Source organism: Trachinotus anak, unplaced genomic scaffold, assembly GCF_046630095.1.
Source record: "Trachinotus anak isolate AG129_WGS33_773 ecotype Australia unplaced genomic scaffold, CSIRO_AGI_Tana_v1 ptg000018l, whole genome shotgun sequence".
In the NCBI taxonomy this organism is placed as follows: Eukaryota; Metazoa; Chordata; class Actinopteri; order Carangiformes; family Carangidae; genus Trachinotus; species Trachinotus anak.
In genome coordinates, this window is record NW_027273869.1 from 18,258,460 (window position 1) to 18,275,198 (window position 16,739).

A 16,739-nucleotide genomic window follows, 5' to 3' on the forward strand; every position below is an offset into this window, starting at 1 on the left:
CATAGCATAAATATTTCAAAATCCTGACAATTTGCTGATGTTGAATGGCCACACGTAGCACCGTCTGTATGAATTCTATAAAAGCCAAGCTGTGTGAAACAGCCGGAGTTTTTAATTTGTATTTAAAAGAAAAGCCTTCACCTCTGCTCGAGGAGCCATGTAAATGCTTGTATAACACGTCCGCTTCTTTGTCTCCTATTCTCCCTCTTTACCTCTGTCCTTATCCCTCCTCTCTCTTTTTACTCTCCTCACCCTTCTCTCTTCTTCCCCTCCCTGCTATCCCTCTCCTCCCTCCCTCCTCCTCTTCTCTTCCCCCAGCAGCGGGCACCACAGCCAGCTCCAACGCCGGCGCCATGAACTCTCTGACCTCTCTGGGCACCCTGCAGGGCCTGGCAGGCGCAACTGTGGGCCTGAACAACATTAATGCACTAGCAGGTAGCGTCAACAGTGAGTATTCACCCTGCCATCAGCCACTCCACCTCCACCTACACCTTCACCTCCACTCATCCACACCCAACTGCAGCATCACTACCACAACCTGTGAGTGGATGCAGAGAGACGCTCAACAACACAGCAATCATTAGAGTTGGATTGATGTGGATTTTTAAAGACCATTTTGTGTGATTTTATGATTAAAACAATTTTTCACATTTAATCTGTAATTTTTGACAAATTGAAAGGAAATATTTAAATAAATAATTCACCTTATTTTACATTAAATTCCACATTTTAGAAAAATGAATGATTGAACGAGAACAAAATGCACAACAAACACTTTGTTTGGTTCCTCTTGTCATCTCTCTGCATCTCTGTTTGACTTGTAAATAAATTGTCCTCACTCTTTCAATGATGGCTGCCTCACTCATTCATCTGGCCACAAATATATTTCATCCATTCATCCATCCATTTCCTCCATCCTCTCCATCCGCTTCCTGGTTGTGTCCGGGGTTGTGCTTGCTGTAAGAGTGCTGGAGTGCCAGCCCAGCAGAGTTGGCGTGCTGCTGTCACCTCACGTGACTGTCTGTGTGGGATCATGTTGTAGTTGTCTCCCATTGTGCTGTTTTGTTGCTGTCGCTGTTTTTGTTTTGTGTCATCTCTACAAGGGGTTTGAGCATTAGAGGAGGTAAAGCTGCCAGTTTGGTCGACACGTACTACTGCATGAATGTGAAAACTTTCATGTGCCCAAAATAAAATGCAGAATTTGATCATATTCATGCCAACATTTAATTTTCCTGACAAACTCACCAAATTGAAGCATTTTCCAGCAAAATAAAGTACACAACGTTACAATTTTATGCCAAAACTAATTTGATCATTTATTTTCCAAGAAATTACAAATCCTGCTTGGAACATACCAACTTTTACAAAATCTGTGAAAAAAAAAAATTCGGTGATGTTGATGAAAGAAAATACAAAACTTGTCTATTTTCTTTCAAAAAGATTATATTTAGTTTATTTCAAATAGTTTACAATAGTTTTTTTAACCAAAAATTACAAATAAAGAAATATATATGTTTATGTATATACGTATGTAGGCCTGTCAATATATGTTGATATTATACATATTATATACAGTCGTGTCCAAAAATCTGAGACCAGCAGCAATGCAAGATAGACATGTTTTAAATTAAGGTATAATTAAAAATGTATAAGCATATAGAATTTAGATTTGTATGATGTTTTAATAACCAGTATATTTAAATTAAATATATATCATTAACATTTATGCTCACAACATGTAATATCATTTAAAAATTCATCATATATATATTTTACCATGGGTGTTTCATACATGTTATACTTAAATCCTCATATATTCAGAGGATGTAAGTGTCTGATAATACATATCCCCTGATGGAGAACATCATTCTTGATATAGGGACATATATGTCATGTATTACATTTCCTTATGGGGAAAGACAATACTTTAATACTTATAAGTTCCTGTCTGTTGTCAAGATTCCTGTAAAGTGGGGTTCGATCCAGGGCAGAAACACATGCATCTACCTTCATGTGAATTGCATTGACTGCACAGTTTGTGTGGTCTAGCAGCATCTGCCGAGCTGTGTGGTGAGTGTCCTGCCTTTGACCTCTGGGGAGACAGGGCTGGGATCTTAATCAGCACTGTTATGACAGCAGAGATCCTGTACTACCGGCCTCTTCCACCACATTATTCTCCTCTGACCTTTACCGCTCCTTGGCTGGAGGAGCTGTATCCGCTGTGTAAATCATATACGCGTCCACTTGAGCGCACACAGGTACAGAAACATAGGACACACACACACATGCTCGTTCTTTCAAAACCAATGGGTCACTTTGGTTTTGCATCCCATTTTGTCCCCGCTAACCCTTCTCTCCTCTTCGTGCACATTCCTCAGCCGCCCCCCACCCACCCAAAGCCACCACCACCAACCGCCCTCATTTAAACACATCTAGGCCTTAATTGAATTGCAAAGGTCACCAGTGCAATTATTCCTGAATAAATGAGTGACCTATAATCCAGAGCTCTGCGGTGATAATTTATTTCACTGTGTCTGACGGTGAGGCGACAGGACACCGAGCCAATGTCAGACCCCCTCAGACAAGTTGCCCTCCGTGGTGATATTAAGCCGTTACAAGCAACTAATGAGTGTTACTGCTGCGTTCCTTCACTTTTTAAACTCGCCCCCTCCCCTCTTCCCCCTTTCCTCCCTTCCTCCCTCTCTCCCTCACTCCATGCGCCTGTCTTCACCCCTAAAGTGAGACGTCACAGCCTGGAAAAGACTTTGCTGTTGATGTTTGACTTCGCTGCTCTGAATATGCGTGCAGATAATTCTCCACACTCAGAGCAGCGACAGGGATTCTCGAAATGTAGTAGATCACGCAGACGGACAGTTGTCTGGTTTCTCTTGTCGATACCTACACGGCTTATCTGGAATTTAAATTTCTACTCAGCAGACAAATCTGTCAGTGTGTCTTTTTCTTTGTCATTTTATTGGAGGGACTTAAAAAAAATCCCTCACCGACATGTCTCGGATAAGCTGTGTTCACATTTTGGTTTATCACTGGGCAAATCACCAATATTGATTCAAAAGGCAGCTTTATTTGTTAAACACATTTCATATACTGAGCAGTTGAAAGTGTCTTACACAGGGCACCAAGGCTGAAACAAAGTCAAGAAAATAAATATGGAAGTACTATATAATGGAAGTTTAAGAATAAAACAAATACTTCAGATCACTACCCATAATACCCATCCGTTATCTAGCCCCCCCACCCCCATCCACTCTTGCTCGCTAAGATGTATTTAAAACAAAAGGTGTTAGGTAAGGTCCTCAACATCACATCTCACAAAGTAAAAATGTAGATGAACCTTCCTTCACTAGTGAGCAGTGCTGTCACTAATGGAGTAAACGTGCCCACAGCTTATGAAAAAGCACAAAAGTTCCATTTTAATAGCTGAACAGGGGCCGTCAGGGGAAATGTGTTTCTTTAGGTCCCTGCCTGTCGGTTAAAAAGTGTTTCCATTATTCTGGTGTTTTCCATTTGTCCTGTTGTTTTGTAGACACTGTGTCTTTATGTGTGTGCATGCATCGCTGCATGCTCTTTATCTCCAGTGCGCCTGTGTGCAGCTCTGGCTGTCATCAGCTACACTCATAATGTATTTTATTGTGTTTATACTAATACTGTGTGTGTCCTGTGCTCTGATGTGTTAGCTGTTGTGTTTTGTGGGGTGCAGACACAGTATTGATGTGTCTTTTGTCTGTGACATGACATGTGTAACTTACAGTACAGTCTGTGTGATCGTCAGCGTGTGTGTGTGTGTGTGTGTGTGTGTGTGTGTATGTGGCGTCTGGTAACAGTTGTGTATGTGGTAATGTGTGTGTTAGTGTGTGTATGTGTGGTAAAAAAAACACAACCTTCAGTGGGAGCGCTAATGAGTAAGTGCACTCTTCTTTCTTTATTGTTGGGTTTTATGTAAAGTTGCTCAAATGCTCTCAGGTATGGCGGCTCTAAACGGAGGCCTGGGCGGCGCAGGGCTTACCAACGGGACGGCAGGCACCATGGACGCGCTGACGCAGGCTTACTCAGGGATCCAGCAGTACGCCGCCGCAGCGCTGCCCACCCTCTACAGCCAGTCCTTGCTGCAGCAGCAAGGGGCCGCCGGCAGCCAGAAAGAAGGTCAGTAGCATCTCTGCTGCTCGGTGTTTCCTCCAGGATTCACCCTGAATGTCTCACTCAGAGACATTTAAATGCAGCTGAAACCTATGATGATTATTATTTTATGTAATAAAAATATAAATTAATCTGTAGCGGTGTAATAATCAGGTAATATCACATAAATTACATTATTATTATGGGGTTATATGTCAACAAATACTTTTTAAATTGAGCAATTTACCCCAAATTCTGGCACATTTTATTGAAAATGTTTTTTTTTTTTAAACAAAACAAAGAAAAGGTGAACTGCAGGGCTATTTGTAGAAATCAGGGTTTTAAAATGTGATATTTTTCACAGAAATTAGTTTATCATACATTTCATACAATGACTGATTGATTCCCCTCCTATCTTCAAATCCCACCTCAAAACACACCTCTTCAAACTTACCCATTCTGTTTAACTCCAGCACTAGTGTTCAATGCAGTCACATTTATTTGAAGCTATTATATTTATAATTTATTCTGCATTTTATGCCTTATACTTGCTATTTTATTTTATTATACTTGAGAGTGTGGAAAGGTAATATTTATTAATATTTTTTATTTTAAATCAATATAACCTCAGCTTTAAAACACTTGTAAAACACACCTACACAAATAGAGAAATTCAGAATTACTTAAAACTATTTAATATGAAGGATCAGAAATTTTCAGTCAAGTTGAATTCTGAATCATTCTGAGGGTCAGTGTCTAATCAGGCCACTCTATGAACATCATCAGTATTTTTGTTAATTGTACATTTAATTTCATTATAATTTGGAGGAGAAAATGTGAAAGTGTTCAGTCTGCATATCAGTGCTTTTGCAGTGCCACCTTCACACAGATCCTGACGGCTGAAGTTAAATCTACACAAAAGCTTTAGACGGCAGCGCTGAATACAAACCAGATGATGAAATGTCTCGTAAAACAAACAGAGCCTCATACTGTTTGTTTGTGCGCTTCTCATCTCTGCTTCCAACAAAGATAAATTTGTAAAGATGCTTTCTTTCTTTGACAGTCCATCCAGAAGTTCAAAACCCTCCAGCGAGACAAAGATGTGACAAATATTCGGCTCCCTCCCAGCTTCATTTAGCTACAGAGGGCATATTTAATGACTCTGAGAGATCTGACCTATTAGGATGATTAGGACGTGTGGTAGGAGGGAGGGGGGTCGACCTATGACATGCAGCTGAAAGAATGAATGAATCACGAGCAAGAGAACAGGGAACTAGTTGTGTTAGTAGAGAGCAGAAATACAATTATTAAATGAAATCCAAAAGCTTTCATCTTTGTTTAATGTTCAATACAATTGCAGAATGTTGTTTAAAAGCAATAACAAACTCAAGGTCATTCAATGTTGTGCTAAGCGGTGTGCTTCAGCTCCGTTCCTATGACGACAGCACAGCAGTGCCAGTCACCACAATGCAGTGTTCCCTCTCCTGCAGTTTTACTTAAATGAAAAACTGCTCTGACCTTATACCCACTCTGCATCTCTTCCCCGGCAGGTCCCGAAGGTGCCAACCTGTTCATCTACCACCTGCCCCAGGAGTTTGGAGACCAGGACATACTGCAGATGTTCATGCCTTTCGGAAATGTGGTCTCTGCCAAAGTCTTCATTGACAAACAGACAAACCTTAGCAAGTGCTTCGGTGAGCTCCCGAAAAGGGGGACGCAAATGCAAACACACAGTTATCTGTCCGTTGTCTTCACTGGTTGTGTCTGAGTTCGGGGACTGGATTCTCTAGAAGATCCGGCCCACAAAGGCTGAGCCTGATGTCGTGTTCATGTCATATGGGAAGAAAGCTTTGATCTGTCTCTGATATATGTGACTTTGCCATTTGCCCTCTATGACATGAACGTGACTTGAGACGCTCTGATCAAAAATAATGGTGCATTCAGGTGCTCCTCGTCAACTTTTACGACTGGGAAGTTGTCCTGGTAGACTAAACCAGGGATAGTCCTGAGGAGGTTATTTGCATATCCCATAGTTTCCTAATAATTCCCTAGAAAAGAACTGATATGTATTTTTAATTCTTCAAAAGGTTCCTGGAAAGGTTTGTAATGTGGTTCTAATTAATGGTACAACAGAGACAGTATCCATTTGCTACCTTTACAATTATTTAATTCCAATTAATTTCTAGCAAAACCTGGATGGTATTTTAATCAGTGCACGGCACAAAATTCGTAAAATTTCAGGACCCATAATCTGAATATCTGGTAATTACAAAGGGGTCGTGATATTTCCAGACTTAACGAGTTGGCATGGATCACCTGAACACTGCAGGAAAAAGTGAGAATGAGATGTCGGCCACTTTTAAACAGGCCTTGTTGTTCCGTCATGACTTATTTAGACTTTGAAGGATCCAGCCTCTGATCACGACAGGAAGTGATTTCTTTTCTACCTGGTATTAAGAAGCTTGTTGAGTGGGCTGCAATTACAACAAGCAAAACATGCCTCAAAAATATTCTAAAGTGCATAAAAATGTCACATTTGCCCCAGTCAGCAAAAAAAACCTAAATATAATGCATCTCCATATTTCATGTAGCAATTAAGGGAAACAGAAATAAATCAAGCATAGATCCAGGAGGGAACAGCACACAAACTTGTCTGATACTTGTCAGGAAATGCATCGTGAGGATGGATGTGAGACAAGCGAGACGAGGAGTTTACTGACAATTTTCGAGGTTGCAAATATTACAGAGGAAGTGAAGTGTGCATGAAAATGACTTTGTGGGAGACAGCAGAAAAATAAAAACACAGTAGAACCTCACGGTCTGCTCCAAAGCACTTTATTCTGACATTTTGACCCCCAGAGCCCTCAAGTCAAGTTGTTGGTCAAAGTGGTTATGTATTTTTGGAGTAGATATTGTGCTTTTTGTCATATATTTTTTTTAATTCATAGTATTTGTCTCTGGATTTTCATACACTTACTTTGCAGATTCACATTAGATGTGTCACCCGACCTCCTGCATTTGTTTTACTGTTATTCTATTTTACTTAGCTTTATTCTTTCATTATTTTGTTGATGCAACAACCCAGTTTCCTCGGGGGAGTCATTAAAGTTTAATCTTCTCTTATTGTGTACCAGAGGTGTATTTTAATGTAGATGTAAATGTAATCCAGATAAATCAGATCTCAAGACACAGACAACATGGTGAGGGTGTCTCGTGTAGCATTTTAACATCGGTTTATTATTACACCTTAATTTTGAAGCAGTAGAGTTGCTGTAAATAAACAAGATCCATCAAGTAGGAGCTTATTGGTCTCCGCCTGTGTTTTTTATATTGTGAGTCCGAATTGGAGGAAAATCTGCTGCACAGCTCGACAGCACAAGACAAACAGAAAATGCAAAACTTTTCATTGCAGAACAGAAAATGATCTGACTGGAAACAGCAAGCATTATGGGAGATGTCTTCATTTTAATGGATGCAAACATGAATAAAACCACTGGTCTCTTTAAGCCATCTTCTGTGCAGACCAGCTAACATTTGCTTGCTAGCTAACACTTTCCATTCCTCCTCCTGTTTGTACTGGCTATTTTTCTTTTTGGTTAAATACCTGGTTCTTAAAGAATAGCTTAACTTTTCTCATGTACCTCTAAAATTATAGCAGCTAATCTTTGTTTAGCAGTTATTTAATAACTAAAACACCTGTTGCATGTTCAATGCTAGTTGAAAAAAAGGACATGTTGGCACATTCTCCTCGATGAATCTCCTCCTCATTGTTTTCTCCACTTTTCTCTGGTGTCCCCTTTAGGCTTCGTCAGCTACGACAATCCAGTGTCGGCGCAGGCAGCCATCCAGGCCATGAACGGCTTCCAGATCGGCATGAAGCGGCTGAAGGTGCAGCTGAAGCGCTCCAAGAACGACAGCAAACCGTACTGATCTTAGCACTAGGGTCTATCTGCTCCCCATGTTAGCACTGCTAGGGTAAGTCCCCCCACAAAAAAATGAAAATGACAAAAAAGAAAAAAAAAAAAACAAACAGCAAACCGAGCCACGACCTCTCTACACAGGGACTGGGGGGGTTGGGGGGGTTGAAGGGAGGGAAGGGAGGGAGGGGGAGACGACCTACAACCACCCTGAGGGAGACACACACGCCTTGTTTTTGTTTTTTTTTTGTTTTTTTGTTTTTGCTTTTTTGAAGATTTTTATGTTAGCTTTCAAGTATTATTATTTATTACAATTTTATTTTTGTGACACACATGAACGCTTCCATTACCGTCATTACTTTGTGCAATTTTTTTCTTTTTTTTTTTTTTTTTTTACAATGGAAGGAAGTAGCTATCTTGGGTAGCTGTTTTTAAAAAGTCTGTTTAAAAGTTATTTAATTTTTTTTCTTTCTCAGTGATTATTTATACATTCTTAAGGACTAGTTACAGCAAGAACCGAGGTACAGACAAAGGAGCCATGATGATTTTTAAATTTTTTTTCCTCTCTCTCTCTCTCTCTCGATGTGAACCTGAGGCCTGGCGAAGGGTTCTTTTTTCTTTTTCTTTTCTTTTTTTTTTGACGCGAACGCCGATATGCACATTCGACCTTTGACCTCCGCGGTGTTGGTTGCAGGCCGCCGCTGCTTCTCCAAAACCCCTCTATGCCTGCTGGCAACCCGGGAGCAAAGGCTGCAAAAATGTTAGTGGCCTCTTTACAGTATAGTCAGTGGCAACATCAGCCTGCCATACAGTTACACTCCACAACCACAAGATGAAGAAAAAAAACACACACACACTCCAGCTACGTCTTATTATTTATGTGAAAATAAAAAAACAGTTTTTTATTTCTCAGAAGATGAAAAAAATAATTAGTAACTACTTTTTCTGGGTCAGATCACATTGGTCTTTGTTGTGAAATGGATATTACAGCATGTAGAACATTTTCAAAATAACATCCAGAATTTGATGAAGGCTATAATAATACTACTACTAATAAAAGAGTTTATGGGTTAAGGGGGTAACTGAAAATACTTGATGTTTGTTGAAAGATTTAAAAAAAATAATTCAAAGTACAGAAAGCCACAGGCCTGTAAATTTTATTTGTAAAAAAGCAGTTCTATTTTTATACAACATTTTTACTGCCTCAGATGAAAAAAAAAGGATTTTATTTATTGCCTATCGTTAAGTTATTGGACTCCTATAAAGTATACAGCATCATTAAAGTAGACCCTTGTGGAGAAGTCTCGTGGAATTGGGTTCTCCGGTGTTTTTCATGTTTTTTCAGTGCAGAAACCACAATCACAACACACTCCGCTGCCATTTAAACCGCACACACCCCCCACACACCGTCCGCCTTCCCTGTCATTTATCCATTCAAACACACACACTTCTCTGTGCTGTCCATCCATCCATCCATCCATCTATCCATCCACCTCTCTCTCTTTTTACCTCTCTCTCCCTCTCTCCATCCGTAGTGGGACTACTTCTTCACTTGTCCAATTTCTGCCTTTTTCCTCGCGTTTTTATTCTTTTTGTTTTTTTTGTTTTTTTTTTTTTGTTTTTGAGTGTTTCCGTTTTTTGTTTGTTCGTAGCCCCCCTACTCCCACCCTTCCAAAGATTTTAAGAAATTTAAAATAGAAAGAAATGAAAATGACCCACCCCCCCCTCCCAAAAAATGACAACAATTTTCTCCCAAATGACAACATCCATCCGGGATCTGATGGATAAAGCTTTGGGTGCTCTCTGTTTTTTGTGTGTCTGTGTATGAATGAATGAGTGTGTGTGTGTGTGTGTGCGTACGTGTGTGTGTGTGTGTGTGTGTATGTGTGCTGTTGCCTGTTAGTATAGACATATAACATTAATATCATTTTCTATTACAAAAAAAAAACAACAAAATCAAAGCTAAAAAATTGCCAATGAAATCAGTGAGTGGTGTTGCTGTTCTGCCAGTTTGCATTGTTGTTGTTGTTTGTTTGTTGTTGTTTGTTGTTGTTGTTTCTCCTGATTTGATAAAATGCTGTAGTGGTGTGGTGCTCTGGCTCTCTGTGTGTAACTCTCTCCTCTCCCCTGTTTTTTCTTTCCCCCTTTTAGAACAACCCATCTCCATGCCTGTTAGCTCATCGTTTGCCTAGCATGTCTCCGTGGCGTCCAAAAAAAAAACCTTAAACAAAAACAAAAAAAAATCCCCACCAAAAAAAAAAAGTGTCATCGTCCTCCTCCTCCCCCGTCATTGTTTTTTCTGATGTCTTTTCCGAGCTCACCTGATCATAACCTGGTTCTCCTCCTCCTCCGCCGCCTACTGACCTTTTGAACTTTGAACCTTTAGCTTTTTTGGACTTTGATTTTTATGATTTTTTTTTTGTCTTTCTTTTTGTGGTTTTTTTTTGTTTTTTTGCATGTGACCTCATTTGGATCTGTTTTCTGGGAGGGTTTCAGGGAGGGAGGGAAGCGATAAGGGAGGGGTGGGAAAGAAAATGAATCAATGTGAAAAAGATATAAAGCTGCATTCATATGAAAAAAAAACAAAAAAGACTGAGATTTTTATGGAAAAACAAAATGTTCTTTTTGGAGAAAAAAACAAACAACAACCTGTGGCAAAGTGACTTCCATTCAGTATGTTTTCTTGCATTATTTTTGTTTCTTTTTTTTCTTCTTTATGTCAGTTTTTTTTTCTTTTTCTTCTTCATTTAAAGTAAACTTGAAAGTTCACTACAGGAATTGGCGCGTCATCTTGCTTCTGGTGCCGATGAAAAACAGAGCGCGGGCCAGAAGCAGTCCGCGCCAGTTTCTCTGAAATATAAGACTACTTCCAAACAGTTTTGAAAAAAACTGTCTGATCAATATTAGACTCGCTCAGAGCTCTCTAATGGTTTTTACATTTTTCAGGCAGTGTAAAGTTTTTTGATAAGGCCATTTTAAGTGGCTCTGTTTCTCATTCAAAGTCTATATATAGAACCACTTTTTTCTAGAGTAGTTTAAAGGTAAAAATAAAAAAAGACATTTGCCCTGTTTGGGGGGGAGAAATGCTACCTACTTGTGTCACCTTTTGCTGAACTGACTCACAGATAGACAATCCGTGGTTTAAATGCACATGATGAAATGACCTATATTTTCTACTGTTTAAATGTATAGAGGAAAAAAAATACTAAGATACCTGTAACCCGCGTTAACGTCGGTGCTTCTCGTGAGTTTAGTTGTGGTTTCATCACAAGTCTAACGGTCTTAAATGTCTCATGTTTTTCAAGAGAAGACTAAAAAATCAGTTTACTTGAACAATAGACAAAGCCTTTCATATTACTATAATAGTTACTTTTTTTCTTTTATTTTCTTCTTTTTTTAAGGAGTCCCTATTTGCTAAATTTCTTGTTGGTTAATTAGCTATATAAAATTCCTAAAAATATATATAAATATAAATATATCTATATATATATAATGTCAGCTTGTGAAGCATCAATGTCATTATTATTTTATTTCTCTCGTGGGAAACAATATTTAGATGTGTTTTGTTGTTCAGCAAAATGTCTTATAAAGAAAAAAAGACAAGATCAGTGGAGTTTAGTGCCAAATTCTGAAGGTACTTCCTGCCTAGCGCGTCAGTGTATTTCTTGTGAAATTATTTGATAACATGGGTATTTTATTATAAGTGTTTTGTATGGATCCCTCATATTTAAAATATAGATTTAAAAAAGAGTTTGTTAACTTGCTATTCTGTGGTCTTGTTGCCTGAAAATGTCATGTTTGCTTTTTTTCTTTGTAAAGATGTAAAAAAAAAAAAAAAAAAAAAAAAAAAAAGTGCCCATGTGTCATATATATCTATATACACGCACACACGGACACACACACACACTCTCGTGCAGACCTCACAGTTTACTTTGTTGTTGTGCATGAGAGCCCCTGAGTGTGAAAGCCTCTACAGCAACCGCTACAGCCCGCCAGCGTGCACGCACACACTTTAAAAAACACACAAGAATCACGCACTGATATCTTTAGCCATTGTACAGCCGTTTAATTCATCGAAGCCTTACCACAAATCTTTGCACTCCTGTTCTCTCTCTATTAGTATCTCGCGCACACAGACACAAACACAGACATCAGGCTCCAGTATACATTGTTCTGATTGTTTTCTCGCACGCTATCCCGCTCCTCTGCCGAAAAATTGAGGTGAGAGTCATACGCAAAGCCTTATTTCTCCAAACCCTCTTATCCCTTTTGTTAGGTTCAAAACGTTTCTGAGTTGTAGCCAGCGCCATTTGTCTCAGACGGCAAGGATCATTACTTTTGTGTATCACCTCAAACGAGCACGCTTGCTTTCATGATGTAAGCACAGGGCAAGAACTCACTCATTCACAAACAAGCCTCAGTCTTTTGAGGAAAAAGCACATGCCGTCGTCGAGTAGTCAAACACGAGAGGCGGGACGGTCCGGAGCAGGTTTCTACTCATTTGATTTCGTCGCTGAACTTGACGAACTTATCCTTTGACGTTTTTTTTTAATGGTTGTAAGACTTCTCCATATGTAAGTCTCGTGGTGTAATGGGCCAAAATCATGTTTAGATGCCAAAGTGTGTTATTGACATTCTCATAGTCAAGCCGTTTACATGGCACAATGTTGTCAGTCTATTCAACTGCCCCTTTTCCCCCTCCCTGAAAGCCTAGTTTACGGTCTGCAAAAAAAAAAAAAAAAAAGGCAGCATTATTTTCTACAGAAGCTCACCAGTCGCCTTAACCAGGGAGCGTTGTATCAGTATTATAAGAATAGAAGATGTTGTCAGTCAGTCAGTGATTTGTGCCAAGTCCAGGTTCACTTTTGTGTACAGTTAACCTCCCACTTGTCAAAGTCTGGATTTCGCTCTTCCGCCATTTCGTCCAATCGGCCAGAGCAGAAAGGCTGAAATGGCCGTTTTGTCCTCGCAGCAGTGAAGGAGGAGGGAAACGAGGCGTCTGTTTGAAGGATGCCGCTCTCCATCTCGGGTTGTTGTCTCCCAGGCTAAGCGGGGTTATTAGAAACAGGGCTATGTGAAGAGACGTCTTATTGGAATAGCGACAGGGGAAATAAAGCGCTTGTTGGTTGGAGAGGAAGGGTCATGTCCGCAGGTCCACACAGGCAAAACAACAGCCACAGCCGAGATGAAGGTAATACAGCTTTCATTATCCTCTCAAAACCAAACCCAATACCAGACTTGATCTGATCTCATGGAGGGAGGCAAGCAGACTTTTTCCTAAATGCAGTACACACAATGAGCAGTGCCACAAACAGCCATAACTACCTGTACGGAAGCTGGACAGGAAGTCCCAGTAATGGACCAGCTTTCTGACCAGTGTGTGTGTGTGGGTTTCACGTCGCAACCGCTGCAACGTCAAGAATCTTTGCATTCAAGAACTAAGATTGCACATTTTCACATCGTCACCTCACTCTCTCTCTCTCTCGCAGTTCACGTTAACTTTTATTCGTTAAGTGTGGAGGCTACATAATCTGTGCCGTTCGAGTCGACTCACAGCACGCGGCTGTCCGTGTTATCGAAGACATCTTAACTGTCCCAAAAACTATGTCGTAAAATTGCCAAATCTCACCAAGTTGCACACAGCCTGATGTTGCACGGTCTAGTGTGAAGCATCTTTGTCTTTGTTTCAATGTCGAAGCACAAGAGGGTCGTAGAAGCAGAGTTTCTGTCGAGCGGCTCACCTCAGGGGCTGTCATCGCCGATGCTCGTTGTAATCTTTCTATCTCGTCACTGTTCACTTCTCTGTTCTCCTTCTTTCTTAATTATCTTAAGTGCTATTTATCAAACAATGAAATCTGAAAGGAAAAAAAAATTGAACTTGTCGTTTCTTTGCATTATGGCTTATGTCAAGTTTTTTGAGGAAAAATGTTTTGTGTGTTCTCTCTTTCCGTGCCGTAAAAAAGAGCTTGTTGTCTGTAGAAATTATCCAATTTCTTTTTTTCCTTTTTGTTGTTTTTGTTTTTGTTTTAATTCTCAAAAAGGTTTTCAGTAGTTTCCAAGTTATTGTCTTGAGAGAAGCCAAAGTCAATGCATTTCAGTGGATCCTGTAAGCGTGATGTATGTTTGTTTGACAACACTTCGAAATCTGTCACTGGATGGGATTTAAAAAGTACAAAAAATGCAGGCTTTCCTATTTCTACAACTGATTGTACTTATGCATTTTGTACCAGTGGAATTTTTTATACTGGAGATTAAAGGATACAACAAAAAAATCTTAGAAAAAAAGCTGTCTGGCCTGGTGGTGTGGCCTGACCCTGACTGGTCCCCGAGTATGATTTCTAGCTGGCATCAAGAAAGTTGGCTTTTGATATAAGATTTTCTAGAAGATCTTTGGCTTTATTTCTTTCACTTCTTTTTCCTCACTTGAGTGTTGTTCTTTCTTTCTATCTTTCTTTCTTGATTCGTTCTTTATTTTTTCCGAAAACAGAGGGTAGGTGAGTGTCAGATTTTTTCATTTTTGCTTTATAAATAGTTCTAGCAAGTTTGTCTATACAACAGCGGTAAGTTTCATTTGACTTCTGTATTGTGCCGTCTACACGATAAGACAATTATAGAAAAAGAAGGAATAGAAATATTTAGTCACCTTCAGTGGATTAATGTATTAGTTTAATAAAGAGATCAACTAATTAGAAATTTTTTGCTTTTAGCTGTTTAGATTTTTCCGGTTTCTCTGTCCTTCTCTGTGAACTAACTGTGTAGCTGAAGCAGTCAGAATTATTTTTGTAAACGTATGTTCTTGTGTGATGCAGTTTTTTGCTTCTGTCTCCTATATTAAACCATTTTTCCTAATACTTGTCTCTCTCTGTGTTGTTATGTTCCAGTGGCTGTCTGATGTTGTACTGTTTCACAACCTCCTCTCGTTTTCTCTCTTTACTCTTCCTTTTTTCATAGTCTCTCTCTCACTCTCTCTCTTTCCCCCTCATGTTCGTGTTTTTGTTTTTTTTACCACATAGTAAAGTTGACTCCATCCCCAGTGACAACTCACTATGCTGTTCTCACCAAACATAGTAAATATACATCGAGGTCTTTGTATGTATATTACTGTGGAGCCCAAGTCGCTGCGTGACAGTCGACAAAATTAGTCGCCAACCAAAAGTGGCAAGACGGGACTCTGGGAATCCAAATTTGATCAGCAGAAAATAAGACTCTTGTTAGCTGGGTGTAGAAAAGCTGAAAGAAATTATGTGACATTTTGGGAAATTTGTGTATTTGCATTTTCACTGAGAGTTGAGAGGCCTGGTCACCCCGTATACACATCTTCACTAACAGGCTGCAGAAGCTAGCTCGCTGTTGTAGGGGCTACAATAGCTGGAATGCTATTGTTCATTTCGAACAATAAAGAGTTAATGAAGGGAAAGCTCTCCTAGCCAGCAAGGGTTAGGGTGACTGTTAGCCAGTAAGCTAGTTAGCTTGGTCACAAACCAATAAGAAGATAATATGAAAACAGCTTGGTTAGTTGTGTAAATTCACAGGTCAAAGTTGACTAATTTGAGCTGCAGTTATTTATTCTGTGTTTTTAATGCTAATATGACCGGGCCTGTAGATGATAACATCCTGGTGTCTTAAGAGTCCATGAGGTTGCCAGTGCAGCCTATATTAATCAATACAATAATTAGCTTTAGCGGTGCTTTGGACAGGGTCAGGCCAGCAGCTTCCTCTTATTTCCAGTCTTTATGCTAAGCTAACTGGCTGTTGGCTGCAGCTTCTTATTATTGTACAGATGTTAGAGTGGTATCAATCCTCTCAACTAAGAAAGCAAATTGGCACATTTCCCATAATGTTGAAGTGCTGCAATTTTTTCATTTTGACTTAAGTGATTTACTTTTTTTTTTTTTTTTTTTTAAATACTTTTTTTTTTTCGTATGACTTCTCCAGAGCTCGCTGTAAATTGGCTTTTACCAGCTGTGGTGATAAAAACTTGACTCACCCTGGAATTGGCTTTAAAAAGAGGGCGGATTCTTAGCCGCCGTGAGTTTTCCGTCATCGAGGAATCGGCCCACGCTGTCCTCCTTACCTGTGCTGTCCGCTGTCCTGGGCGAGGCCTGTCCACTGTATGTCCACTCTCTGTGTCCGATCCACTCCCGTACTGTCTCACCGTCACAACTGCATCCCCAGTAGAGAGAGAGGGAGAGAGGAAAGAGAAGTCAAAGGTCAAAGTTTTCACCTTTCATTCACAGATATCCAGGAGGGTTTCAGGTGTCCAAACAAGGACTGAGACTCTTTGTCCACTCCTTGAAGGTTACCTCAGAGGAATGACTTCAGTATTAAAAATGGAGTCTTTAAAAAGAACGGACAATCTGGGCAATACTGGCTGCTTTTTGAAAAACATTTAGTATTGTTCTGATAAAAATCAGATAAAATGCAGATTCCTTCTAAAGCTGCAACCTGCAAAGCTCTAATTTTTTTTCTTTATAACGTCATGCTACCAATATCCACGTGGCTGTACATTATGTGCTCTCTGGCACATTATGGCATGTCTTCCTTTCATCACTGCACCTGTCCACGAAGTCTGTTATTAAATATTGATTGTGAGGTTCAGGAAAGGCGAACAATAAGCTTCTGATATTGTCAACACGTGGTCTATAATTCAAGAAAATGTCTGCAGCTTAAGATTTTTTATTTTTCTTA

At 39.6% G+C, this 16,739-nt stretch overlaps 1 protein-coding gene across 31 annotated transcripts in view; it reads left to right on the top strand.

The window, feature by feature from the left end:
• Positions 1–14,900, top strand: part of LOC139635396 (CUGBP Elav-like family member 2) — a 464,890-nt gene extending 449,990 nt beyond the window's left edge. For 12 of the 31 annotated variants that reach the window (XM_071502681.1, XM_071502691.1, XM_071502698.1 and 9 more), the window contains 5 exons: positions 319–447; positions 3,982–4,161; positions 5,685–5,828; positions 7,937–8,109; positions 10,203–14,900. In XM_071502681.1, the coding sequence (XP_071358782.1) occupies positions 319–447; positions 3,982–4,161; positions 5,685–5,828; positions 7,937–8,064 (581 nt within the window). In that variant the 3' untranslated portion in view covers positions 8,065–8,109; positions 10,203–14,900. Of the gene's footprint in view, positions 1–318; positions 448–3,963; positions 4,162–5,684; positions 5,829–7,936; positions 8,165–10,202 lie in introns of those variants that run through there. The other 19 variants (XM_071502682.1, XM_071502686.1, XM_071502692.1 and 16 more) reach the window with 6 other exon arrangements.
• Positions 14,901–16,739: the final 1,839 nt, after the last annotated feature.